This window comes from Lampetra fluviatilis, chromosome 32, assembly GCF_964198595.1.
Source record: "Lampetra fluviatilis chromosome 32, kcLamFluv1.1, whole genome shotgun sequence".
NCBI lineage: Eukaryota > Metazoa > Chordata > Hyperoartia > Petromyzontiformes > Petromyzontidae > Lampetra > Lampetra fluviatilis.
Window position 1 is genome coordinate 8600342 of NC_136306.1, and position 26329 is coordinate 8626670.

Consider the following 26329-nt stretch of genomic DNA (forward strand, 5'->3'; position numbering starts at 1 on the left):
TTAAAGAGGGGCCCCGGGAGGGGACCTCGGGATGGTCGTGTGGAGTTGGATCCCCGTCGTGCTGCTGGAGTCTTCGTCACCGTCTCCACCATCTCGGCGTCACCAGTCAGGCAGTCTGCCCGCTGCCCTGACTGGGAACCGTAGTTACTAAGTGTTGTCAGGCCGTGTTAATAAACAGTGCCTCCTACTCTCCGAGTCAGTCACTACACATGCAAAGAAACCCAGGACATCAGTGGTGCTGGCTTGGTGATCTCCTCCAAGCCAAATTGTGACCAACGATGAAAACAAAACACTAGCATAGAATCGGGACGAAATGCTTCATTTGCAAACAGGTCTTCAATTTTATTAGTATACAAAACACGAGGCGAGTGAATAAACATAACATTCAACCGTTGTGCCGACAGCCTAGGGGCGCTAACATGGCCGAGCGTTGGCACGTTTGCAACTTGCTGCAGGTTTATCGTTCGAATCCAGCGGCTGCCCTGGTTATTACTGCGGGTTTAACCATATTTCTGCAGCCTGCTTCGCAAGTGGACGTTTGGAGATCTGGTGAGATCATTGAAAAGTAGGCCACTGCTTGTGCTCACATGTTAAAAATTTCTTGCGAAATTTGAAAATTACATTTAAATATTATAGATTTCTTGGGTATAGATCACGTAAATATTTACCTATATTAATATTTACACAATCCAACCCAAAAAAACTATATTATGGATATTGGTTGCGAAAGCCTTCGTGTAATACATGAAAATTATTCAGTTTCATTCAGATAAATCATTGCCCCTACTTCGAGACCCTCTGATAAAACCATGAGTCCGAGGCTTTCCTGGGTAAAACAAGTGTAATAAATTATTATTGGCGATGACAATGAAGTCTACTTGGCTACATCAGGCAAAGTCAATATGAACTGAACATATCAAAGCCTACTTTTGCTGCAGTGCTTTTATATTTTTGGAACGTTGAACCAATAGTTTGCACAATATTATGCACCAAGCCCCTCATGCTAGCGACTACAATGTCAATCGCATCAGTCCAAGGGTACTGCTGCTTTCGACATGTAAACTAACCGCATTAAACAATGAAACATCGTTTTTGTTTCTCAACAGTCACGCGTTGTCCTCAAGAACATGAAGTCAACGTTAAAAGCATGTTATATGCTTTTGACATGTACAACAGCATCAACAATTGCTATAAAAATAATCTGCAACACACGTACGTTTATTTAATAGTAAAATGAAAGTTCTGAAACATACGTCTTCATGAACTGCTAGTCAACTTAGAACACATGTTACATGCCAATCAAAACAATTTCACAACTCCCAATATACACGATACAAACCAACAGGTTACTTTGTCCCACTTTTATTACATATGCATTGTTCACAGTTCTGAACATCAACATTTATTTGTGCCAATGCTTACTCTTTTTTTTTACCTGCAAAGTGTTTTTTTCTGTAGTTGGACAAAAATAAATGACAAAAAGTCCAAAAGACAATAGCATTAAGTTATTACCCCCTTGAGCACCAAGAAACAATTACAATATTGCCTTAAAATTCTAATGCTTGAATGACCTGCGACTAAGAAGAAGATGTACAACCATGGGGAGGAGGGAAGGACAAAAAAGAATAGGATTGAGTTTTCAAAAAAAAAAACAGCAGCTCGAGGCAAATGCTGATGATCTGGTGTGATGTGTGTACAGTATGTCCAAATGTAAAAGATTCCATTAAAAATATAAAAACAATCAAAAATATTTCAAGATACCTGCTGTAAAATTCTCTAAATAAATTTGCATTCTCCTTGTCAAGAGTTATAGAAAACTGTGTAAAATGTTCAATTAGAAGACCTTTTTTTAAAGAGTTTTATATTTTTTTTAGAAAACCTGCACGTCTGAAAAAATGTACTATATATAAACGTTTACCTCAAAGAGGGGAAAAAAAAAAGTTTCTACAGACATTTCTATTTTACAACAAAACAGTCAAACAGGCATTACATTAGCCGTGTGAAATAGGTCCTCTCTTTCACTTTAGTTAATTCAGCTGCATTATAAAGGTGAGGAAGGAAACTAAGCCTCTTCTCACTGTGGTGCACCGATGGCAAAGCCAACATTTAAACAAGTCCAAATCATATGAGCAAGTCTGCGCAAGATCCAACACCGGTGCGGATCAACAATTCTACAAAGCACCAAAGAGGCAAGTGATGTACCTGCACACGTGACCGGTTTGCGTCCTGTTTCAATCAGCCCACTTGTATGTAGTCCACAGTGCAGTGAAGATAAAATATTCCGATAAATACACTTCATAGAGGGCTCACGAACAAAAAAGGGTTCTTCCTCCTTGGGATCTTGACAGTCGACATTAGGATAAACTACCAATTAGGATACACTACCAATTAGGATAAGCTACCTTTACAGTCATTACTAAGGAGACCAGTACATCTTATTGTTTTTTTGAAGATTACAAACACAGTAATGCTTTGGGCTTTTAGATATCTCAACCACTCAGAGACTAATGCGTATCGTTATTTATTTACTAGAGCCTTTCACAAGCACAACTGGGTTGCCCGTTTTGAGGGATGAAGGTACGTTTTAAAAAAAAATCAAACATTTAAATAGAAGACACATGACAAGATCACCGTTACCTCTACCACAAGGAAGCCGCCTCCGTTAACATTTTCACACCAACATGTCTTTGCAAATCTACACTGCAGTTATTGTCACGAGAATTTTGGGTCAGTTTTTTTTTCCTTTAGTCTCCCTGAAAATCAAACAGCAAAGCAGACTGTCAAAGCAAGACCGAGGGCTTCTTATCTTGTGGAAATGTGACGCATCCTCTAGGTTCAGTAGTTTAGGTAAGTCCACCCCCCTCCCCTTCCATAAAGCCAGGCGAAATCGTGCTTCCATATTTTACCACCACGCTCAGGTAAATTCCAAGGCAACAGCATTTTACATGTACTCGTGTTGGTATCCATATTTATGTTTTTGAAAAAAAGGTAGGTATTTAATTGCACAACTCTGTAATAATTATATGGGTGGAATGTCACCTTGATTTATAGAATGAGAAAAATAAAACGTTGGCCTGTTTGACTACGAAACCAGCACTAGGTTAATATTTAAACCTCTTAAACCATGCTCAGCGGAGGAGAGCTGCAATAACTTCACCCACGTTGGGGTTAAAGTACTGGGATAGAAGGGGTGGAGAACTGGAGATTGATAACAATGCTTAAGGAAGAAGCTTCAACGGAGCTTCCAAGTGTCACCTTATGGATCATGATAATGCACAATGTATGGAAAAATTCGGATTAAAAAGGAATACAGCAAAACATTGTAAAATGACCATGACAACTTCAATTCCTGCAAACATGCACGCGTGCGCATATGCGCACACATGCACTACACACACACATGCATTATATACATGACACAAACCTATACATCTATATTGTATGACGTTTTAAATCGTATGCTACAGCTAATGTACATATTAGAAAGAAAAGAAAAAAACCTACTGGAGAAGCACGACACAAAATCTTCACACCTCAGCTTGAGGTTGCACATTGCTTTCTGCCACATTTTTCAAGCCCACGACGACGACGACACCCTCCGTCGCACCACCGCCGCAGGCTCGCTCCAGTTTGTTACCCATTTCCCGAAACCTCACTCCTCCTCCTCCGCCCGGCCGCTCGTCCCCCTCCCTGGAACTGGGACTCTGCCCTTCGTGCTCGCTCGACGCGGCGGAAAACTCCGCGCCGGAGTCTACCCCTTCATCCTTCTCCACTTTTGTGCGTTTGTGACTGTCGGCTGGCCGGTCGTCTGCCGCCTTCCTTTCCCCTTTGCAAACGTTCTCCGACTCGGGTTTCCTCTTGCACGGTGTGTCATCTCTGTACTCCCCCTCGGTATTAAGTGCTTCATTCTCATGCTGAAATGTTACATAAAAAGTGGAAAATCATTATCAGAGCACAAGTGTTTCCCCTTAGGCATCATATTTTTAGTTTGTACATGCTAGGAATTATTTTTAAGGTCTTAGTGCGGCCGGGAATGACAGGATGCAAATGCTGATCATTTTCGTCATGGTTGGGAGGACACAATAAGTGTCACACTTAGCTTCAACATAAATAAAAATAGGTAGACAAGTTAATTTATGTAGGAAATACAAGTACAAAGCAAGAGGTTTTTTCAGAAATGTCAGATGCTAGTACCTAATCCACTGCCCTCTGCTGGCAAAATATGAAAAGTAAACACATGTAAACCAATTTCAATCTTAGAATCGCATTTCACAGAAAATTTCGAATTAATCTGTAAAAACTTCGCAGTGTTGGCTAAGCAACCAAAATAATATCAACAACGTTCAGTGACAATATCAATGCCTCTACATGCCAAAAACACTTTCAATAAGAATTTCCCAATGATTTGCAAGGGCACCAAAATAGAAAAATTACTCATTTACCATGTCATTCCCTATTGGTTATGGAAATGTAATACATTTTGAAACATTGTAAAAAATATACATTATGTATGGGATATGACCTTTAGTGCAATTGTTACGATGGCAAAAATCTTTTAAAGAAAATTCTGCATTGAATATAATATTTTGGAGCATGAAGTACAAATATTCCCAAATAAAAAATTTTTAATTATCACAAAATTGGTTAAATGCAGTAAAAAACTAATTACGTGTTTTACATTCGAAGAAACGAGCACCCGATTAAAATGCAAAGTAATAATTACACAGACCTCTGCGCCCTGGTCGGCAGAAGACGAGGGTGATGACAGTAACCTCCAAAGAAGCCGCGTCTCTTGCAGAGACACTTCTATCAGGTCTCCCTCAATGAGCAGGTCCTCAAGTTGTGCCAGAATAGTGGGAGGGAGCAACAGCGAAGGAAACATCTGCTGCGACCTGGAACCTGTCACAAAAATATCAGTAAAAAACGTCAGTGCAAGGCAAAAGTCTCTTTTTTCAAACATCTATATAAACCTTTAAAATAACACCCTCGCGTTTGAAACAAGTGCCAATGACTTCTATGATTACAGTGTAGTAGTGTAATGGGCTTTAGCCTTGCTTAACCCCTCCAAGAAGATTAGTCACATGATAGTGTCAAAAATCTCACTTTGGCTGCTGCGCACTGAAGACTGAGCGAGCTCAGTGCGGGAGGTAGAAGTCAAAGGCTGAAGGTCATAGGAGGGATCATCATTCCCTCCGTGTTCAGAAGAAGCGTTCGCGAGAGTTCCACATGATCCATTGCTTGGGCTTTCCTTCTGTACAAAATAAATTATAATGCACGTAATTATAAAAAAAATACACAAGCAGCAAACATCACGAGCTAATGACAAGCCAAATTTATAATTTCACAAGCACAGATTAAATTTATTGCCCTTGGGATAGTCGCATGCCGAAACCTGTTTTGATTGCACATCACAGAAATTATCAGATACTGCTAGCTTGCCGTCATAGATTATAGCCAAAACAGGTCAATGAGCATTGTGCTATATTTTTATCCACTATGAAGAGCTTAGTCTCATATCTTCTCTTTCATGTAATGACCACTATAAAAAGTTTAAAAGAACGCATAAATTCAAAACAATTCTCATACGCAACACCCTTTATTACAGTCATAAGAGCAAGAAGTTGCGTTTTTTTTGTCAATAGTATCTTTAATCAACAGTGGCAGACGTTTTTGCCAATCAATCTAGGTTGTTGCTACGAAAAAAGGCCATTGGCACCTTTGTGGCTCACCCCCCCACCCCCCAAAGTTTGGGAACAAGAGGTTCCCCCCCCCCCCCCGTGTATAAAACAAGAGCCATCCAAACACTCGCCTGCCCGATGGTGGTTCTGGACTTGGTGTTGCGTGCCACTTTATGGGAAGGGGGCTGGGACTTGAGTTTTTCAAGGGCCCGTACAACCTCCCCCTGGGACAGGGCTTGATGCACCCGGTCCTGCCAGCCCATCGCACGCTCTGCCAGGCACTGCAGGGCCTCTCCTTCTGGCAGCCTGACGGGCAGGCCCTGGCAAAGGGATATGGACACAACTTTCTTTAAAAAGAGAAAGGGGGCACAACAACACTTTCAAGCAGGACTTGGTCTAGATACAAAACGGCACTTGTCATGAACCAACCAACAATTGTCTGACATTCAAACACTGGCAAAATACCTATTTTTGTAAAAAAGTGCCACCTTACCACCCAAGGCTACTTTTTCACACAAAAAATTTAGACAAAAGACCTTTTCTGAATATGTAAATGCGATCCAATACTTTTTCATAATTTATTTAAGCAGCAAACTATTTTTTTCGATTTAAAGCTTTCGTGACTGCAGGGATTCATCTTCTTGGTTCTTTCGGTAAAGTCACATAGAAGGGAAGTAATAAAATAATAGAAATAAAACTCAAACATAATAAAATAAAATTATTTTAACTAAAACATAATCAAATTAAATTATTTTATTATGTTTTGTTTCTATTATATTATTACTTCCCTTCTACGTGACTTTACCGAAAGAACCAAGAAGATAGCAAACTATTTATTTTTATTCTGGCTGTGTTCACTCATGAATACATAGTACATTAATCCATCGTTTAAATCATAACATAATACAAAATGTTCTAATTATTATTTCATTGCAGACTTACTTTTACACACCTTTACATCTAGACATGTAAAGTAATGGTACACTAATATAACATTCCATTCATAACAACATTGAGAGTTTATTCACTCTACAATAATAATGCATAAACAAATTATAAGGTCTAGCATATTAAAATGGTAAATAGATTGGTGAGGTAAATACATGTCGCAATAGAGATTCATAAAAAGTATACCTATCCATTGCACGAATTTAAAACACAGAGCTTTGCACCAAGCTAAACTGTTGTTGAGCAGCCTATTTTTTGCACAGCTAATACCGAATAATTTAAACCATACAGCTTAAAGCGCAACAGATCAATGTGTACACTGCGTACCTGTAGACCAACCAGGAGGTTCAGTACAGTGGCCATTTGCGGCCGCTTGGATCGAACACAGCGAGTGCACAGCGCCCTGGCACCAGCTCGGCGGTGAGTCGGTGCCACACAGCCGTGGTGGCAAGGTGCCCGACACTGGTGGCACTGCCTCACCAGCCCGGCATCACCGTGGCCACACACGCCGCATGGCGTCGTGGAGCCCCCCTCTGGAGGAGGCCCACTAGCGCGACTGGCCTCGCGCATTCGCCGCAGGGCCTCCACCTCCTCGCGCTCCGCGGACCTGTACGTGTCCACCTGTGTGAAAATATTCACGGACATTCATTATTGCTCAGGATTGTCGTCGCAGAGCAGACGTTGCGCAAGATGCATAGGATACTTCACAGCAAAAAATAAGAATTCATATTTTGTACACAACTGAGCAAGCAAAGCTAGTCCGCGGCAAGGTAAGAACAACGAGCCTACCTTTACCCTATCTTTTACCCTTACCCCATATAAATTACCCGATTACAGGGTAATTACCGGGGTTCTACACATGAAAAAAGTTTATAACAGGTAAATGTGAGGTAGAGCGCTTTATTCATATAGAATACTCTCGAATCGGGCATTGAGGCTGTCGACGACAGTCCTCCATAACCTCCTCATCCCAGTCGTCTTGGTCGCTGACCATCTCATCAAACAACCTGATCAAGTTCGTCATTGCCGTCGTCCTCGGACCAACAATGGGCAACAAGATCCAGGCCGCTCCGGCCCGGTTAGACGGAACCTTCAGGCAGCCGGCTGCGATTCACGAGCGCAAGCACATGGACTGGATGAAGAGCGTCGACGACCGTGACTGGTGAATAGGGTGCTGAACAGCGACCCCCTCCTTCATATGGGCAGTGACTGCCGTCGGTGGGAACGCGAGCTCGTCAGAGTAGCGATGCTGCAGGACAGAGCGGATCGTGGCCTTCAGTGCAGCCAGCTCGTCTTAGTCTGTCATTTTCGGCAGCTGTGGGTTCAAGTAGGATGCCACAATGGCGGGTTCCTGAACTAGGAAGTTGCGGTACCACACCAGCTCGGCCTTCATCCTCGACGCGGTCAAGAAATCATCGATCGCTCTCAGAGCGGCTTCACCACGATCGCAATAACGGATCAGGTGCTCCATCGTCACCGGCACAGCCAATGTCGACTTGCGGTCCCCGCTGACAACGGAGGTCATGACCTGGCGCGGCATTCGCAGGAATGCTGTCACGCCCTCGATGTTTGCCCACTACAGTTCAGAGAAAGCACCGACGCCGATCACATCCTGGAACACGCTTCTTTATGGCGTCGTCGCCCATGTCAAACGTCGAATTGCACCTGGTCGACGAGTCCTGGTGCGTCGGCTCCTTGCGAGCGAGCTTGGCGATTTCGGCTTCGCGGCAGTACGACTGCTGGACGACCTTGCTGCGCCTGATATTGACGAATGCCTCGCGCAGTTTGGCGTTGGTCGACTTGATCAGTTTGAGAACTTGGACGCCGCTGATCTGGACCGAATGATTTGCGCAGCGAACATGGTGGCAAGCCCGCAACTGCTCATATCTGGCGTCCGCGTTGACCAGGACGAACGTCTTGACGGCAAGACCAAGGTCTTGAACTTGTCGCTGCCGGCGGCTCGCAAAGAGATTGCACCTTGGATAACAAAATCAACCACCGAGTTCTCAAGCTTTACCAGGAGGCGAGCCGGGATTGCTGGCCGGCTAAGCGTTTGTTGGATTAAACGGTTCTTCGACGCCGACGTCCCGACCTCGCTGCCTGGGGCGAGCACCTTGGGCTTCTTGAGGTGGGCTTTCCACCCCGACACGTTCGTGTGGGAGGAAAACCACTTGCGGCGGTGCACACACTGGCGCTTTCCTTGCTGCACACGGGGATCACCCTCCATCCAATCGTGCGTGTGCTCCCACAGGAACGCATGCCGCTGCCTCTTTCGATTGGTGTTCTCAGCGACCCTGGCAATGCCGTTGCTGGCAACCTCGACCTCATCCTCTACCTCAAGAACGTGGTCTGTGTATCCATCTGGTCCGACATCAATGATTTAAATTTCAAATGGAGGCAACGGACTGCGCCACGGAGCTATTAGTGAGCAGTAAACAGGGTATTTAGCAGGTAACACTTCAAGGTACCTTTAACCTACCCTTTACCTTACCCCTTGGGCATGGTTGACACCTTTACTCTTTACACTTTTACCTCGTAAAAATGGTAAATTACCTTACCTTGCCGAGGCCTAAACGAAGCCATTAAGGTTTTTGGGTGAGAATGCGAAAGTATAAATGTGTCATACCCCTCCCCACCACTGCCAGTAGGGTTTTTCACGTAAACAACGCGCAAATTAGTTACTACTTCAGCCCACCGGTGTGTTGGAGAGTAAATCCACATTTATAATTTGAATATGATGTTTCGCTGGTAATGACATCCAGCATCATCGGGCGATTTACCAGAATAGTAAACTGATATCACGGAGGAGCTTGACATTGTAAATATCAAAACTTGAATCTCTACTGAATGTCGATAAAAGTTATTCCAAAGAGATGTATCGTTCTTTTGAATTTCAAAAAGGCACTGTGAACTTATATTTCTCAATATAAATATGGAATTATTATATTTTTAAGCAAACATTCGAATTAACACAGTAGTTTTAAAAGACAAATCAGGTATTTTTTTTTGCTGCAGAGAAACAAATACTGAAAAGGAAAGCTGCTCTTTTTTTAGACTCACAAAAGAAGGGTCAGTCCCTTGGGATGGAGTTCTTTTGTTGTCACCGCACTCGTTCCCTTTCTCCGCATCACCAGCACAAGTCTTTGGGTTCAGCACCTGCAAAGTTAAAAGACGCCTTCAACTTCACGCATTTCATTATCGCTTTGCAAAATTGTTACGCCAAGTCTCAAAATTCCTATGTTATGTGCCAAGAGTAATGCTATATTTCGAAACATTCCTTCCACCAGGATATTCCTACTTGGGACACCATGGTACATGAGTTAATACCGTTTCCTCTCAATGAGTTGCAATTGAACTCGCTGCTTGGACAATATGGAACTGCTTTTGAACATCTCCTGCCTCATTTAAATTCGTATATTCCTGATTCTTTGGTTCTTTTCGGTTAAGTCACGTCTAAAAATAAAATAATAAATCAAAATAAAACAACACATTACGACGTTTCGATTGCAACACAAGCAATCATCATCAGGCATAAAAGAAATAGCAACAAAAATCTAACTAGAAAACTATAGACCGACATACAAGCAGACAGACATCACAACGGCACACATAGAGAGGAGTATACAGGCACACGAAAATTAAATAACCTAGTAAAATATTGAAATGTGATGTAATACAACACAGAGAGTCGGTTAACACACAATTAACGCATGGCCTGGTTGACTACATGTTTCAAAATTTGCTAAGTTAGAATTTTAAGTGTGAGCAACAAATATCTAACTAGAAAACTATAGACAGACATGCAAGCAGACAGACATCACAACGGCACACAGAGAGAGGACACAAATCGGCTGTGTGAGCAACAAAAATCTAACTAGAAAACTATAGGCAGACATACAAGCAGATTTGATTTATTATTTTATTTTTAGACGTGACTTAACCGAAAAGAACCAAAGAATAATTCCTGCAGTCACGAAAGCTCCCAAATTAGGATTATATTCCTGATATTTGGAATTATAGTAAAAACATAATACCACGTTGTTATTTTCTTGCTTTACGATATGCATAACTGATGTGTTTTTCCCATTTTGATTATCTTTCAACTCGGTTTTGTTGTTTTTGATATTTCGTAACGCGTGTTCTATATTATTTGTGACCATTGAAAAATATAATGTTAAGACTGAATGAGCTATCACCTCGTTTTAATCAGCGTTTAATACATAGTTACTCAGTGAAACCATGGTGCAAGACCAGCAGAAACTCACCTTACAGTGAATTATGCATTATTTTTAAGCGTTATAAAAATAACCCTTCATGTCATGTACTCACCTCTAGGAGGGTACAGCAGGAGTTTCTCCTAAGAAAGGTCCTTGCAGCACGCCTCTGCCAAATGCTGGCAGCCTCCAGCCACCCCTCCAACTGGGACAATGCATCCAGCTGCACAGGAATGCAGCGGCCTTGCGATACCATCCTCTCCAGCACGCTGCAGTATGGATAGTGATCTCCTGCCTGAACATTAAAAACCGAACCACCCAAGTTAAGTAACGGAAACGGTCATTTTCGTGTCATCAAGCTCAAGCCTCCTGTTATGAGGGCAGGTGCAATCTCCAACTATTAACGAACAGCTCTGGTGATGTATTTTAAGTACAATGTTTTTCACAGCCACATGCAACACACAAGAGTTCAGCTGTCACACTACCTGGATCTTTTCCAGGTCAGCAGTCCAATCGTCAGCTTGCTGTAAGGAGACCTTCAGTGCTTGCACAGTTGGCAGATGAACTGGTACCCCATGAGCCTCAGCAACAATGGACTCAAGGGTACTTCTCACCATCCTAGGCCTGTGGCACAGTCCAAAATTACAATGTTACTGGGAATTCCTTTTAAAAAAAAAAACACGTGTCCCTACGACATGAAAAACAAGGACAATTCATGGCATTTGCTGAATTTGTCCAACGACGTGTAGGGAGGTGTGGAAAAAATGTAAATACATTTAATAAAAATGCATCAAAATCTTTCTATAATGCTGCAGAACCAAATCCCAATCATAATCATAATAATTTACATTTATTTGTAAGACGCCTTCCACCAATGTTTCAAGGCGCCTGATTGCACTTGCCAACTTCGCAGGCCAAGTGCAATCAGCCGCTATTTTCTTTGCGTAGCAGGCTGAAGAACTATGCTGAGAGAAATATTCCAATACGCACCCCCCCCCCATGCACCCGTGGCTCGATTGCATAAACACAAATAAGATCAATGCCCATGTTACATCCCCTTCATTTAGATGTCAATCTTTCCCAAACACTGTACAGAAATGGTAATTTTCATAGCGACAGATTTCAGAGTGTTGTATTGTTTCATAAAAACAAGTGAATTGTCACTGTACAGACAGGCAGCCAACATTATCTGGCCGCAACAATAAGTAGCCCTTCAGCGCTTCTAAAATGTACCCGAGCTGCAATAACTATGAGAATATATATATACACACACACATACAATAAGTAGCTGATATGAGATGTACGTACATGAAACATGTGACACTCACCTGGCCTGCAGGCAAGCACGGGCCCGATCCTCCCAACTCTCTGCCACGGTCAGAATTTCCTGCAGCTCAGCCACAGCTCGATCCATGACAGGTTCAGCTCCCAGTGGCATGGCACTGTCTATCAACCTGCGAAGCACCTCTATGTTCAGGCAGCTAATGCCTCCACCCATGGCTTCTTTCTCAGAAAGCCCCTAGCACAGCACAAGACAAAAGCAAATCAAACATAACATGTTGTGAATGCTCTCAAATTAAAGGACTGTTGAACAAGTTAGGACAATGTATGCAAATGCTCTCACTCACATGTTTGTCTTCAGAATTATTCATTAGTATGGAAGCCGAGAGAAAAACGTTCTTGAATATTTGCACTTTGTCCCTTTTACTCTGATTTGTGTGCGAAGTTAAGTGAAACCCCTTTGATGCATTTTACAGCTTTTAAATATGGCAAGAATCAAATGCCAATAACAACTTTAGTTGATACTGGATCTTGTTTACAAGGGTTATAAGTGCGCCACCCCCGTTGCGGGTGGACAGAGCTACTGCATTTTAACTTTCAACCTGGAAAGCGTTAACAATGAACATCCAAGTAACCTTAACAATAAATGTGGATTTCTATTGCCACTCTCTCACCTGGTCTTGGCTGGACAGTGAAAAGGCCAGTGCAGTGTGGACCTCTTCAAGCCAGCGCTCCCTCTGCACCCTCTGTTCCAGCTGCTCTTTCTCGGGCAGATGAACAGGAGCCAGGTCTTCGGCCTGCTTGAGCAACTCTTGCATCCGCACCAAATCTGGTTTGTCCTCTGCCACCAGCAGCAGCTGCACAGCATCCCTGAAGCCTTCCACTCTCTCCAGCAGCTCCTGAAAAACAAAGTGGCCAACCATAGGTTTTTACTCGTATTGAGTTCGGTATTAATAAACAGCAGAATCTCTTAATCTACAGAGCTCAATACAAATATCATATTAACAGACTCGAATTAGAATATGTATTGATACTGGAGGAAGCCGATAGGGGTTAATGCTCCTTTTTAACAGGTGTTAAGAAGGGGCAGGTCAGAACATTAAACAATACAAAACATTACAATGCACAGTATAGAAAAGGTAAAAAAATAATTTAACAAAAAACATTTTCATCAATAACACAATGATGTAATCCATTCACAAAAACACTTTTAAAAAATCACAAAGTAATTTTACTCCCACAATGTGCACATAATAAAAAGATCGAATTCACAAAATGGGAGCAAACAAGGCAAATATATTTGGTCTCCGAAACATGACAGGTCACCATCGAAAACACAAGTTAATGGATTAACAAAAAGTGACTAAATGGGCATATAACTTGCATTCCATTTCTTTGCATGCATCTTGAGCACCATCTAGCGGACGGACTAAACATCACCACCCAGTGGAAATTAAACTATTCCTTGCAATATAATTTTTTGAAAGTTGCAAGGTTTGACGGTTGGGAGGTGCTCATTAGGCATATAACAATTACTCTCCTCCACGGCTATTTGAGATTATAATTGTATTGAACACATTCCTTATCATATCCTTTTAACCAACTCTTAGTTTATGATTTTGTCTCATTCTAGCCGTGTTTGCACCATTAGCCTTAAAGTATCATTAGGAAAATTGTGCGTAGAATTTGCAGACATTATGAACAACAGATTATCATATGCATAATTAAATTCACCATGAGCCCAAAACAATTTTTTATTGATGAACCTATATCTGTTACAGACTAAGGGTCAGGCTTCTGTTCAGATACGAGCTAATGCTGACCTATTCATCCTTTAGACTACGACTGTTGACTTCCCAGAAAGCGGTATTGAGTCCATTACTTAGCTCGGTTATAAATGTAACGTTATAAAAGCTGGTGAAAAAAATCTATAATTGAGTAAGAGGACTGAAATAAAACCTGCAATGCATCAAACAAAAATAACAAAATAAATAAAAATGTTAAAATAAACGTTGTTACCTTTATTTCATTCATATGGTTGACAGTGCAGGGAAGTTTCTCCAAACGATTCACAAATGTTTTGAACTCTTCGAAGCTCAGCGTCACTTGCTCTTCAGTTGCACCACTTTTGTCTCTGTTGTCAGAAAGGTTGTGCAATGGCATCGTTTAGTGAACATATTCAACATTCAGCTATTTTTTCATTTGCAAGGATTACCCTGCCCCACCCAAATCTGATTGAGCAGTCACAAACTATAATTGCGATTTGATTAAAGAACACATTCACTGTGTTGTATATACTGTCCGGATAGCACTGTCCATCTCGTTTGTAATGGCCCTCTCAAATGTAATGCGTCAGCAGCAGCATTGTCCGTCCTGTTTTGTTTGGATATCGAGTGTCATCTTTTTTGCAGGAGTCCCTCTAACATGCTGCCGTTCATATTTGTATTGCCCGTCTCGTCTGTATCCAATGGCATAAATTAAACACATGTATATGCATGTAATCTATATAATTCACACATTATGAATCCTTACATGCACGATTCTATATACACTAAATTAAATTACAAGCTTTTTAGTAAAAAAAATACGAGTAACAATTACTTCATAACAGCAGACCATAATAATATGACCACAATCCACCAACAAAAGAGTTTCAGATTAACATTCACCACAAGGATAACAAATGTGGATGCAAAAAGACAAAGAGCCAAACATTTCCAGAGAGAAGGAACGTACTGGACACAGATCCGAGTGTTCATCAGATCCTGCGCCATCGAGGCACATTGGTCTGCCTCAAGTACGAGCAGCATCAGGTTCTGCCGTAAGCTGCTTTCGGGGAAGTCGTGAGTCTCAGACTCCTCCAGCAGTGCCTTTAACGCCGACAAATCTGCACGCAACAGGATACACAGTCAGGTTTTTACCCTCGGGGTTTTACATTGCCATCAGAAAACATTATTCCTGAATACTGAATCAGAATGGCATTGTAGGTTCGCGTGTGCTCTTTTTATGCTTGTGCAACTTCAGCAAGAGATGGCATACCAGACTTCTTGCCATTTTCCTCATCCAATGCTCTCCTCACTTTTTCAGCCCAAGCATCAAATAGCTCTGCTCGAGACTTCAGCTTGTGCAGCATTGGGGGCAGTTCGGCCAGTGTATATCTGTACCTGATTTTAAAAATACATTCACAACATTGTATTCCACTCAAAACTGTCAAGCATGTAAGACTCACTTTCAACTGTAACCGCAGATGTACAGTTACAATAATAACAAATAAATTAAGTCACTGAGCTTACCACCTGCAGTATCAGCAACTTTAGGATTGATTCATTTTATACGACTTTATATAATTATGATTTAAACAGTAATATGAAAAATAAACACTGAAGCCATGCGCCATGTTGATTTCAACAAAAAAAACATTAATGCAAGTACAATGCAATAAGGAAACCAGGAGACACAAACGTGTTTTTGTTATTAGAAAAGTGAGAACCAACCGGAGATCTGAGTGAATACATTATAAAACACGTTCAAAACATTTCCCCACAAACCTGAGTATCTTGTGCTGTGTGGGACAACGGCAGAGGTCACGGATGTGATAGAGGCACACCAGGCGGCCTGGGCAGCAGGGGCACGCGATAGCAGACAGGTAGCAGGTCGTCTTGCAAAAGTGGCACTGCCGCTCATCATCTGCCAACAACTCAAACTCAAACAGCTCCGACTTGCTCACACCCTGCCAGAAACCACACAGAGGAGAGACAAGATGTTTGAGGAAATATGCTTAGTTAGGCTAATGCAGGGGTGGACAATCTACAGACCATGGGCCAATTATTTGTGTAAGGAACGTTGCCCCACGAGGCCTACTTCTTTGAAATGGCCTGCACTTGATATTTATCCATTACTGCATATTAGCTGCACTCATCAAGCAGAATATGTTTGTGCCTGGCAGCACTGTTTCCAATGTAGCATGCTCCGTCAATTGTCAGTGCAAGGGCCCTTTAATAATGTCGACAAGCACAGTGTCACGTTATCATTGGATCGCGCGAAGGTGTGTGTTAATGTGTGGCCTGACGAAGGTATATGGAAAGTCGTATTTGGCAATCCGTAAAGAAGACTCCCCTCAAAGTCTAGGCTACTGCATGCCAGAAACACGTGTGAACATTTGGCATTTTGACATTGCAAAATAATGCCTTCAACACCAGCTACCACAAAGACATGAAAGTAATAGCATGGCACAGTGCTCAGAAAGTAAAAGGCACCAACTCCTGTTTTGGCATGGATATTTCTTTACAATAAACGCCTCGTGTAAAACACTACTGAGGTATATATGAAAAAAAAGCAGTGCAGCCTACATAATAAAAACGATATTAATCGTGGCTGATGGCATCTATAAATTATTTGGTTTCTGAAACACTAAATGTACATGTTAATGTGAATTCATTGTTTGTACCTCAGCGCACATAAATCAGACCGTATATTAACATATGCACAAGGGCTTAATTTACACAGTCCTTTGCCAACAACAATTGGCTTATAATCAAAAATAAATTAACAGTATTCATGTAACCATTTGTGTTCAATGAAAAAACATTCTACGTCTATTGAGATGTGAACAACAAACAGAGATTAATGAAGGGCTTTGGATATAGCTTTGTTTAAATGGTTCAAGTATCGCTCAGACCAGAAAAATAGAAATCAAGTATGACCCTATGTCAACAATTTTTTACTTGCATATTTAATATTTATTCACCCAGACAAAAGCCTGGACCTCGACAATCATTTGGAAGTGTTATTTGGGATTCTGTGCACAATATATGCATTGAAATGTGTGTGCAGGAACATATTCAATGATACATGCACATAATATGCAAAACTTAGTGCGACTAATATAGAGCTAGAAATAAATACGTATACAAGCAAAATAAACAGGTACAGAATTTTTCCTGGAATCAAATTGTGACTGAAGAGTGACAATTCATCAAAATGCTGGGGGGAGGAGGGGGGGGAGACCAGGGAAGGGCCAAACACCATCCCTGCTCATACCATTTCCCAGGCCTCCCTGCGCAACTTCCGCTCCTCGTCAATGGCAATCTCGAGCTCGCGGCCAATCGCCGATGCCATTGGTAGCGCCAGGCCCTCAGTCTCACACGCCATCCTGCAGAGCAGCTCCTCGTGCGAGAACACGCAGTACCTCCGCATCAGGCGATAATGCTCCACACACCGGCGGCCCATCGGAAGCTGTTCCAGAGAAAAGTGTCACAAAGCAGAACGTCTGTGTCATGTTGCACATCAATGTAACCTCAGTAATACCAACAGTTAAAACTCGTATGTTTAAGTAAACTTAATTTTTTTGGGTCACTTTTCATCAGTTGGTTATTTTAAATTAAGTTCCTTATTGCAATTGAGAAACCAATGCACATAATATGCAAAACTTTGTGTGGCTAATATAGGCCCTTTTGTAAATTCACTGCTGCATAAATGGGCTCTGCATGATGTGGGTCATGAAGGTTGACAGGTTTGTGAGGGCAGGAAGCAGACACGAGAGCAATGTACAATAAATCTTACGACACTGCCCTCCACTCATATTGTAACCCCATTGCAGCCTATAATGCCTCTTTGTATGCATGGTCACCCACCCAAGCACTTGCCTGGCTCATTCTAATTAGCTTCCAAAATCTCATGAGATTGGGTGCATTCCAGGTGAATTAGTCAAAGGCTAACATTATATACATCTTTAACATAACATTTATAAAAAATATGCAAATGTGTAACTTCACGTAAAATTCCGCGTGTGTGTTTATGCAGCATAAACACACACGCCTTGAGACAACACAAGCAAATAATAAAGGTCAACCCACCCAGTCTGCAGTGCAGAAATTCACGGCCTCTGCAAAATTGTACCCTTGGTTAAATCCGCTGTGATAGGCCCGTGGGAAGGTCACCACAAACTCTCCGGGGCACTGATTGGTCCTAACCACCTGCAAAAGGAACCCACAAGATTAACAAAATAAGTAGGTAGGCATATGTAGGTATCCGTATATAAAAACAGAAAACATGCCATAACACGTCAGTGCAATGTATAACACTTCTCAACACAATGATGTAATTGTACAATCATGGTTAATTCTCACAAATTAATGGGAGTTACTCAGCACTGCCATCTCAGGCTCACCTCATACCTCCAAACTTACGACATCTGCCAAGCCCTAGTGGTTACCCTTCCAAGTACTTCATAATCACACCAGCTTTTCCATTCCTGACGATAAGATGTATTTAAGGCAATTTGGTCATACACCGTTTTCAGGATGCAATGCTATAGACTGTCTAAAGTGTATTGACCCTTGCTCATGACATAATGCAATTTATCTTCCTGTTGTTTGATTGAACGGTGGAAATACTCTATTCTGAACGGACTTTGAGGTTTGAATGCATAAGTGACAATTTAATGAACACAAATCAGGAGTTAAACAAAATCAAGCTAGCTATTATTTATGAGCAAACTTGAACAAAATGTATTAAGACTAATAGTGCTGTAGGTTGGACAGCTTGTGCCACTTGCTTTTAACCAATACAAACATTAACCTTTGCCCAATTGAGTACAATATTTTACTTTGTCAATTTAAAAGTGAAAGCACAATAACAGTGCAATCAATAATTTAGGATGCTAAATGGACTGCAGAAGAATGGAATATTAACCTATCCAAAGTAGTTTCGTAATATGCTTTTAAGAGGCTACGTAACCAATTGCGAAATAAAGTAGTAGGGCACATGAAATTCTTTTTTTTCACTTCAAATTAAAATGAGCACATTCTGAATTTTTAAAAACATAGGTCAGTAAATATATAACAGAGCAGTAAGCCCACAAGACAAGAGGCAAGTGACATTTCTCAAATAAAATATTAACTTTATGAAGCCCCAATTTGTCCAAACATGGTGCTTAGACAGCCAATGTCAGTTTTGCCATTTAACGGGAGTTAATTGATGAATAATTGTATTTTTTTACCCTTTTATCTGGCAACAAAACTGATTGCATACCGACCGCAGGTATTGTGGTCAATGCAAACATGACTCCTTGTAAAAAAGGTGTCAGTTTTGTTGCCAGATAAAAGGGTAAAAAAAACAATTATCATATTTTGCTACTGGCAAAGGAGGTTCCAATGGTGTTGATTGATGAAGTTTTAAAGTCTTCCCTCGGTAAAAATTATTTCTACAATCAAAAGTAACAAAAAAAATTGTAATCACAGCTTTCATTCCAGATATACGTACGGGAACATCGTGGGCCATTAGTATGTTGGGATTCATAATCGTGACCAACTGATGCAGCAAGTCGGGCTGTGCCAGAAAGAGCTCTGGAGCCAAGGTCCTCATCACATTTTCCAGTGACTCGGCAGCATACGCAGGAACACCATACCATGTCTTTGGCTCTCCCCTGTAGAATAAGCAAAACACCACAAAGACAGTTTCAGGACAATTTTATCAGCCGCCTGATGCACACATTTCCATGCATCAAAAAGGGGAAGTTTAAAAAGTTGAACAATGCATGCAAAAAAAACAGGGTTTTTTTCGCTCTAAGAAATGGCTGCACCTCTCTCGCTTGAATAGTTCAAACCCATGAGAAAATATTCCACAAAGGTGCAGGACTAACACTGAAAGAAATGTACCTCACAACAATGGATTGCTCCACTGTCTATCATCATGTTTCCAAAAAGGACAAAGGGTTGACCCGTCACGCCATGGTGAGAACACACTATGAACCCAATGACGATAGTTCAATTTCCAGCCATGGCAAACACCAGTGTTGAGTGATAACATAACAAATCCTGGGTGCCCTTATTAAACAACCCACACGGACCAGTGACAAGAGTATGGGCAAAATATGCCTTCATCCGCCAGTGAATTTACAAGTACCGAAAAATAATTGGCACATCCACAATAGCTTGCAGACAATGATTGAAGCAATTCATTTTTCAGGGATTTTAGAATTGGGAAGAGGGGTTTCTCAGTGATCTCCCCGCCCAGCTTTCTCAACATACAATACACACAACAGCTTTGCAACGATCGACATAAATCATAAAAGGGCAGACAATACTATTAAAAACTGGAAAAAATGTAATAGACAGTCATAAAAAGTTACCACCTTTCTCCCAACTATATTAATCGCTTAGCCAACTTTACAGTACAAGGAATAATGCACCTCTTGTGGACGTCACATTCTTGTGTGTATGAGAACAAGATGTGGAATTATTCAGGAATTAATGCAAAGTTCGGCATTGGAGTAAGAAAGAAGGTGGACATCTTTTAGCAAAGATATGAAAATAACAATACCATATTCAAAATAAATAGGAAATGAGAGTGGAGAAGACCAAATGGTGAAATTAGGAACAAGATGGAATTTATCCTCATGACAAACCACAGATGATCAGGAGACGGTTCTGTCCGCAACAAATTAAACGCATGCTGCAGTGATGCAAGATCAAGTTCAACATTTCCAAACATGGCGCAATTACAGTTATAGGCAAAAACCAAAAAGTTAAAACAAAACATTTAGTTCAGGGAACAGGAGATTTGGACCAATTCTAAGCAACAGATCGAAATCCCAAAATTAAATATCACTACTTCAAATGACATAACACAAATGGTCAGTGCTATGAAAGTCAGGTAAAAAGTAAACACCAAAAAGGAAAATAAGTAATCTGAAAACATGAAAAGCATGTTGAACAGAAATGAATAGGGATAAAACTGCCAAATAAAAGAAAGTGTCGAGAAAGATGACAACAGTGACTCGAGATGTCACCACAAGTAATGGGAGAATTAAATAAAGAAAAAGGTTGATGGATAAATTACAGTGGCCACTACAAGAGAAAAATGGAACAATGCATGCTGGAGGAATTATAAAACTGTGGGAAGAGTCTATGCAGATCTCCAGACCAAAATAAACCTTATATTCCGGGAAACAAGGCATTTGGCAGATGAGCAGTATTAAAAAGGAAAAAAACCTGGTCCAGATAGACTAACTGTAGACACCATAGGACAATCTAGTGCAGGGGTCGGCAACCAAAATAACAAGAAGAGCCATTTCTTTCCAATTCGGTACAAAATTCAGTATTTCAAGAGCCGCAATGCATCTATGTACATACTGTACATACGTACATATCGTCAAGAAGCAGCCCGTAAAGAGCCGCATGCGGCTCCGGAGCCGTAGGTTGCCGACCCCTGATCTAGTGTATCAACATTATTGGGTCTGTTTTCTAGACTTTTACACAGAAATGAAATACCTCAATTGTGAAGCGATTCCTCAATAATTTTTCTATTTAACAAAGGGAAACAATCGGTTTTAAAAATTACACTCAGCCTATTTTCACATGTATATGATTCTTCACCACAGAGGAAGTAGGATTTAGAAAGTTTTTTTTTTAAACATTGGCCATATGCATACTATCCATCAGATTTTAAGAGAGACAATATCAAGAATAATTAAGCCTGGCTTTTGTAGACAAGGAAAATGCATTTGGGCAAGACCCAAAATGATGCCATCACGCAAGCTCTCAAACCAAAGCGTAAATACAAATAGCAACCAAAACCATTTATAAAGATTGAGTTTGCATGTAGAAAGATCAAAACACAAATATGAACAGGAGTTACTAAGAATCTTCAGTGACAATGGAAGATATTTTCTGAAAATGGGATTGAAGAGATGAAGGAATACATTTGTAAAGTATGAATATAGTCTCAAATTTGCTGATGACGGTCATTATAACCAGTGAAATGAGTTAAGAAAATTACTTAAGAATGACGGAAGCAAAGTTGAGCTAAAACTGAATACAAGCAAAATAAGTCCCATAAAAAAGTTCACTGAACAAAAATAAATAACTGGATGAGCACAACTGGAAAACAATACAGAGTATGTGTATTGGGCAAATATGGAAGACATACAGGGTTGCAACGCTGAAATGAAGAGGGAAACAATAAAACAGGGTGGAGAGTCCTTTCAGAAAAATTAATTTGATCGTAAAAAAGCAACTTATGTGCTTCAAGAAGGACGTTTTCAATAAGTGTCTATTACCTGATATGATATAGGGATAAAAAAAACACGGACACATACTAAGTGAAATGTATGAAAGAACACAAAGATTCATGGAGATATGGATGCTACTGGGGCAGGAGAGCATGGTTAAAAAGGGACGGCCGATGGACAAGATGTGACAGAATGACAAGTTTAGCCAAGAGAGAAAACACCGCAAGAGGACGACCAGCACAGACAGAGCGCTGAGATGAGTTTCATGTACATTAACTAAATGGATTATGGCACTGCGAGACCATAAGGGATCGACAGAGGAACTTCATCTGATAAGATGGCTGATATTGTATTATAAGCAAAGGAAAAAAAGTCATGCAATTGGATATTATGAGACGTTGTCCAGCATGCATTTGTTCTCGGAGGTGTTCATCGATAATGGTAGCAGTTTTCTAAAGGGAAAGTCCCAAACAACAACAAAAATGTATACTAAAGTTTTTACATTATTGGATAAGTCTATAAGAGATACCGTGCCACCTTTATATATGGATAGACAACTAATGTATGAGCGCTATCAAGTTTAGCTGAAAATTGCATACAAATACAAGAATACCAATAGCAATGTTTTAATACAACTGGAGCCCTGGGAAATCCATTCCCAGTGACATCACAACCATTAATTCTGCCTCACCTGAAGCCGTTGAATGGATACCTAACATCAACTACGACTGCTTCCCCAGCCATACGAAGAAGCGCTAGGTGCAGATCCTATGATGTTTTTTCATCTGCACAAATATCTCTTTATATCCAAACATTAAAGCAAAGATAAACCAGAATAACGGGATTGACTTGTCATAACTAACACTTATCTGTGTTCAGGGTTGGGTAACAGGATGAATTTAGTACTTCTGGGATACCACGTCAGGCTGACGTATCTGCACCAAGGCTCTAATTATGGGATTAATTTACCAAAAACTAAAAAAAAATCGCTTCTGAGAAACCACTGCAAAAAATGATCATCCGTGCAAAGTTTTAGAATATAATCCTCAGGCAGATGACAGTATTTTGCGAACATTAATTTGCAGCAACGAATCGGAGTATCGTATAATTCGTGTTTCACTATAAATTGCAATTTCTGTCCACCACAGTTCATTTTCCCCAGACTACATACTTTCTAATCGTCTCATTATGTCACAGTTGATTGGTGCTGGATGTATATAAATTACTGATCACACACCAGTGCAAATAGTTAATGGAGTAGCTCCAGTGGTCCTCGATGTGCCAGCAGAAGGAAGAGAAACACATGCCCACATACAGCCAGGGCACCTTCATGCCAGATATGTCCCCATCGATGTGACCCAGCAACGACTGGGGCAAGACTGGCATGTTGTTCAGATTCCACCCACTGCTGGTGTACTCCTGTCACAAGAAAAAAAGCAGCCAAATTATTTTCTTCCCTCCATTCAAAATCTTCCCTCCATTCAAAATCAAGTCGTAGGTTTATTAGCCTAAAATGTACAATGAGCTCTACAAAATTACACGTTCACCACAGCGCAAACCTGTTTGGTAATCACCACATGTAATGGTCTAACACACACAATGGAAGCCAATGGCATATTCTCGAGATACAAGTCACTTCATAACGATTAGTGAAAATTTTGAAAAAGCACTTAAGCAGCAATTCTCTGGGGAATACAATGTTTCTGAATAAAATACAAATTCGCCAATGTTTTGTCCAAAAAAGCCATTATCAAAACGTCAACACAGAAAAGCAGATTACAGCCCGTGTTGACAAGGGGAGCTATATACATTATAGTTTGCTAAATTCATATGCTATTTGCTGCGGGAATAACACTAGTAACCTTACACACTAGCCTTTTTCCCATCCAGGGACGGGTGTATTGCAGTAAATCTGAAACTTGCAAGCGAAAAGCAGACCGCGACGTGATATTCATTGCATTCATTCGTGTGAAATTTATAAGACCGCTGTGACAGACTTATTTAATTTAAAGGTTATCATCCCTTGTTCATCGTGACGTTCTTTTTACTTCGATGTCTCAACAGCGTTACGGATATCGCGTGACGCGAGGGTTCTGCCTTTGTAGTGAGGGTTATAAGTTGACGCCGAGGAGGGGGTAGGAGGCGCCTCACCCCCCCATGTGGAGTGACATCACCCGCTAATTATTATTAATGGCGGGGGGAGGGGGTGTCCATTTAGAGAACGTCACCTGTTCATGATTAACGAGGGGGGCTGTTCGATGCGGAGTGACGTCACGTGCGGGACACACAGACATTCTTGGCTCGTTATAGTAGTAAATGTATACACATACCTCTTCCTCCTTGGATAATTTCTTTTTCCCATTCTTCACAGGAAAGCCGCTGCCGTATTCCTTGGCCTGCACATCGGCCCCATACTCAACACTCACGTCCTCCTCAATGCAGCTAACCAGCCTCCAGAACTCTTTCTCCACGAGTTCAGTAGGCACCATCTGGCGACAACAAGCACATCCAACAAGAGAGCCTGCTTTGAAAACAATTGAACCAATTACCCAACTTGGTGTTTGACTCGAATAAAACTAAATTAGAGGCACTTTAAGGCATTTAAAAACTCGGGCTTACGTGAACAGGCATGTTGAAGTAGTCCGATTTAAATACATCCGCCATCTCTCCGAAACTGCGCAAGGTGTACACCCTCTTCGCCTGTTCAAATCCAAATGCCTCCTGAGGCTTGCTGCATTCCTACAAAAATAAAACACAGGTTTTTGAAGCAAATTAAACCAAGTACAGTAAAATTCTTCCATGAGACTGGGCATCCAACAATTTTTCAAACTTGTATATCTATGCTTAAACGAGTATTTTTGTCTAGATCCATTTCTGAATGACAAATGATTATTGTAAACACATCTGTATATATTGTGCAACTCTTAGGACATTCTAACTTGAGGAATCCACTTCATGGTGTACAAACGTAAACTTATTTTTTAATTACTTAAAGCGTTATATATACTTGGTAGTGCGTTTAAAATAATGCATAGATAACACCACACAGATGTGTTTATTTGCCTTCTCACAAAAGACAGTGCCATCAATCCACAAATATCAACTAATGCCATCCTCTGCGCAAAACACAACAGGAGCTCCGAGTTCAAAAATCTTCTTAAGATTTGTCATAAGTCCGGCAGGCTTCAATTGTAGTAAGATCATTAATGTTATAGCCGAAGATGGATCGTAAGCCCAAGTTATTACGGGTGTCATTGTGAGATCGTTCCGCTCACTCACGTAAGAGCTGTTGCTAGGGATTATGCCATCACTCCCACTGCACCAGCCCATCACCTGCCAGGAAGACAACCCCATGCAACATAGCCCGGCATGACATCACCCATGCAACATGGCCGGCATGACGTCATCACTCCACACACTTCAGCCAGTCTGTGGCGGAGTTAAAGGATGTTTAGGTTTTTGAGATTACTGAATGTTATTAATAATATAATGTTATCAATAATTGTTATTTTATTATCAGTTAAAATTGACTTACGAGTGGTCAGAACCACTCGTAAGATTTTACCTAACTTTGAAAATACTTAAAGTCGTTTCCCCCTTATCTACTCGAAGCTATGACAAGTCTGATCTTAAACCGGACTTACGCCATTTCGATAAAGTCGCAAGTTGTTTTATACTCTGGCCCTAAGTGTGCATGACCAACATCCGTAGGATCAAGTGCTTGTGGAAATGTTTATTTACCTGAGCAACACACTTAGGGCACCTCCAGTCCCCCTTCGGGACATCCTGCAGAGGTGGAATGAGGCAGAAGGTGTGGTAGCTGTCGTCACAGCCATCGCACAGGAGCAGTTTAGCCTCATCGTCCCCTCGCCCGCACACCAGGCATTCGTACAGGTCCACCTTCGTGCGCAGAAAGTAGGAAAAATCAGAGGGGGGGAAACATCCTCGGAAACTTTTGAGCACCTGTAAGCCTTTAATCTTTACCTGATAATTTTAAGCCTAACAGAAAGGAATCGCTCATGGTCTATTCATGTGGAGTTAAAGCATCATTGAATAAGACCAAGACAATTCTCTTTCAGGCTCCATTATTTACAAATGTAACCAACCAACAGTTTAGAAAGCATGGGTCACATTAAATGCAAATAATGCCCGATGAATAGAAGGGGATTTTTAAGCATGCCACTGCCAGGTGTGGC

General features: G+C 41.1%; 1 protein-coding gene across 5 annotated transcripts in view; it reads right to left on the minus strand.

Annotated features, from left to right (window-relative positions):
- Positions 1–327: 327 nt before the first annotated feature.
- The window catches only part of LOC144943721 (lysine-specific demethylase 5C-like), a 36533-nt gene continuing 10531 nt past the window's right edge, over positions 328–26329 (minus strand). For 2 of the 5 annotated variants that reach the window (XM_078871496.1, XM_078871493.1), the window contains 22 exons: positions 25875–26033; positions 25413–25466; positions 24753–24872; positions 24464–24622; positions 23371–23552; positions 19385–19547; positions 17977–18096; positions 17162–17356; positions 15670–15851; positions 15161–15285; positions 14858–15008; positions 14141–14255; positions 12796–13020; positions 12169–12359; positions 11326–11464; positions 10956–11135; positions 9687–9782; positions 6954–7247; positions 5810–5998; positions 5104–5251; positions 4730–4899; positions 328–3914 (listed from right to left, as the gene is read on the minus strand). In XM_078871496.1, coding sequence (XP_078727622.1) covers positions 3528–3914; positions 4730–4899; positions 5104–5251; positions 5810–5998; positions 6954–7247; positions 9687–9782; positions 10956–11135; positions 11326–11464; positions 12169–12359; positions 12796–13020; positions 14141–14255; positions 14858–15008; positions 15161–15285; positions 15670–15851; positions 17162–17356; positions 17977–18096; positions 19385–19547; positions 23371–23552; positions 24464–24622; positions 24753–24872; positions 25413–25466; positions 25875–26033 — 3744 coding nt within the window. In that variant the 3' untranslated portion in view covers positions 328–3527. The remainder of the gene's footprint in view (positions 3915–4729; positions 4900–5103; positions 5252–5809; positions 5999–6953; positions 7248–9686; positions 9783–10955; positions 11136–11325; positions 11465–12168; positions 12360–12795; positions 13021–14140; positions 14256–14857; positions 15009–15160; positions 15286–15669; positions 15852–17161; positions 17357–17976; positions 18097–19384; positions 19548–23370; positions 23553–24463; positions 24623–24752; positions 24873–25412; positions 25467–25874; positions 26034–26329) is intronic. The other 3 variants (XM_078871497.1, XM_078871495.1, XM_078871494.1) reach the window with 2 other exon arrangements.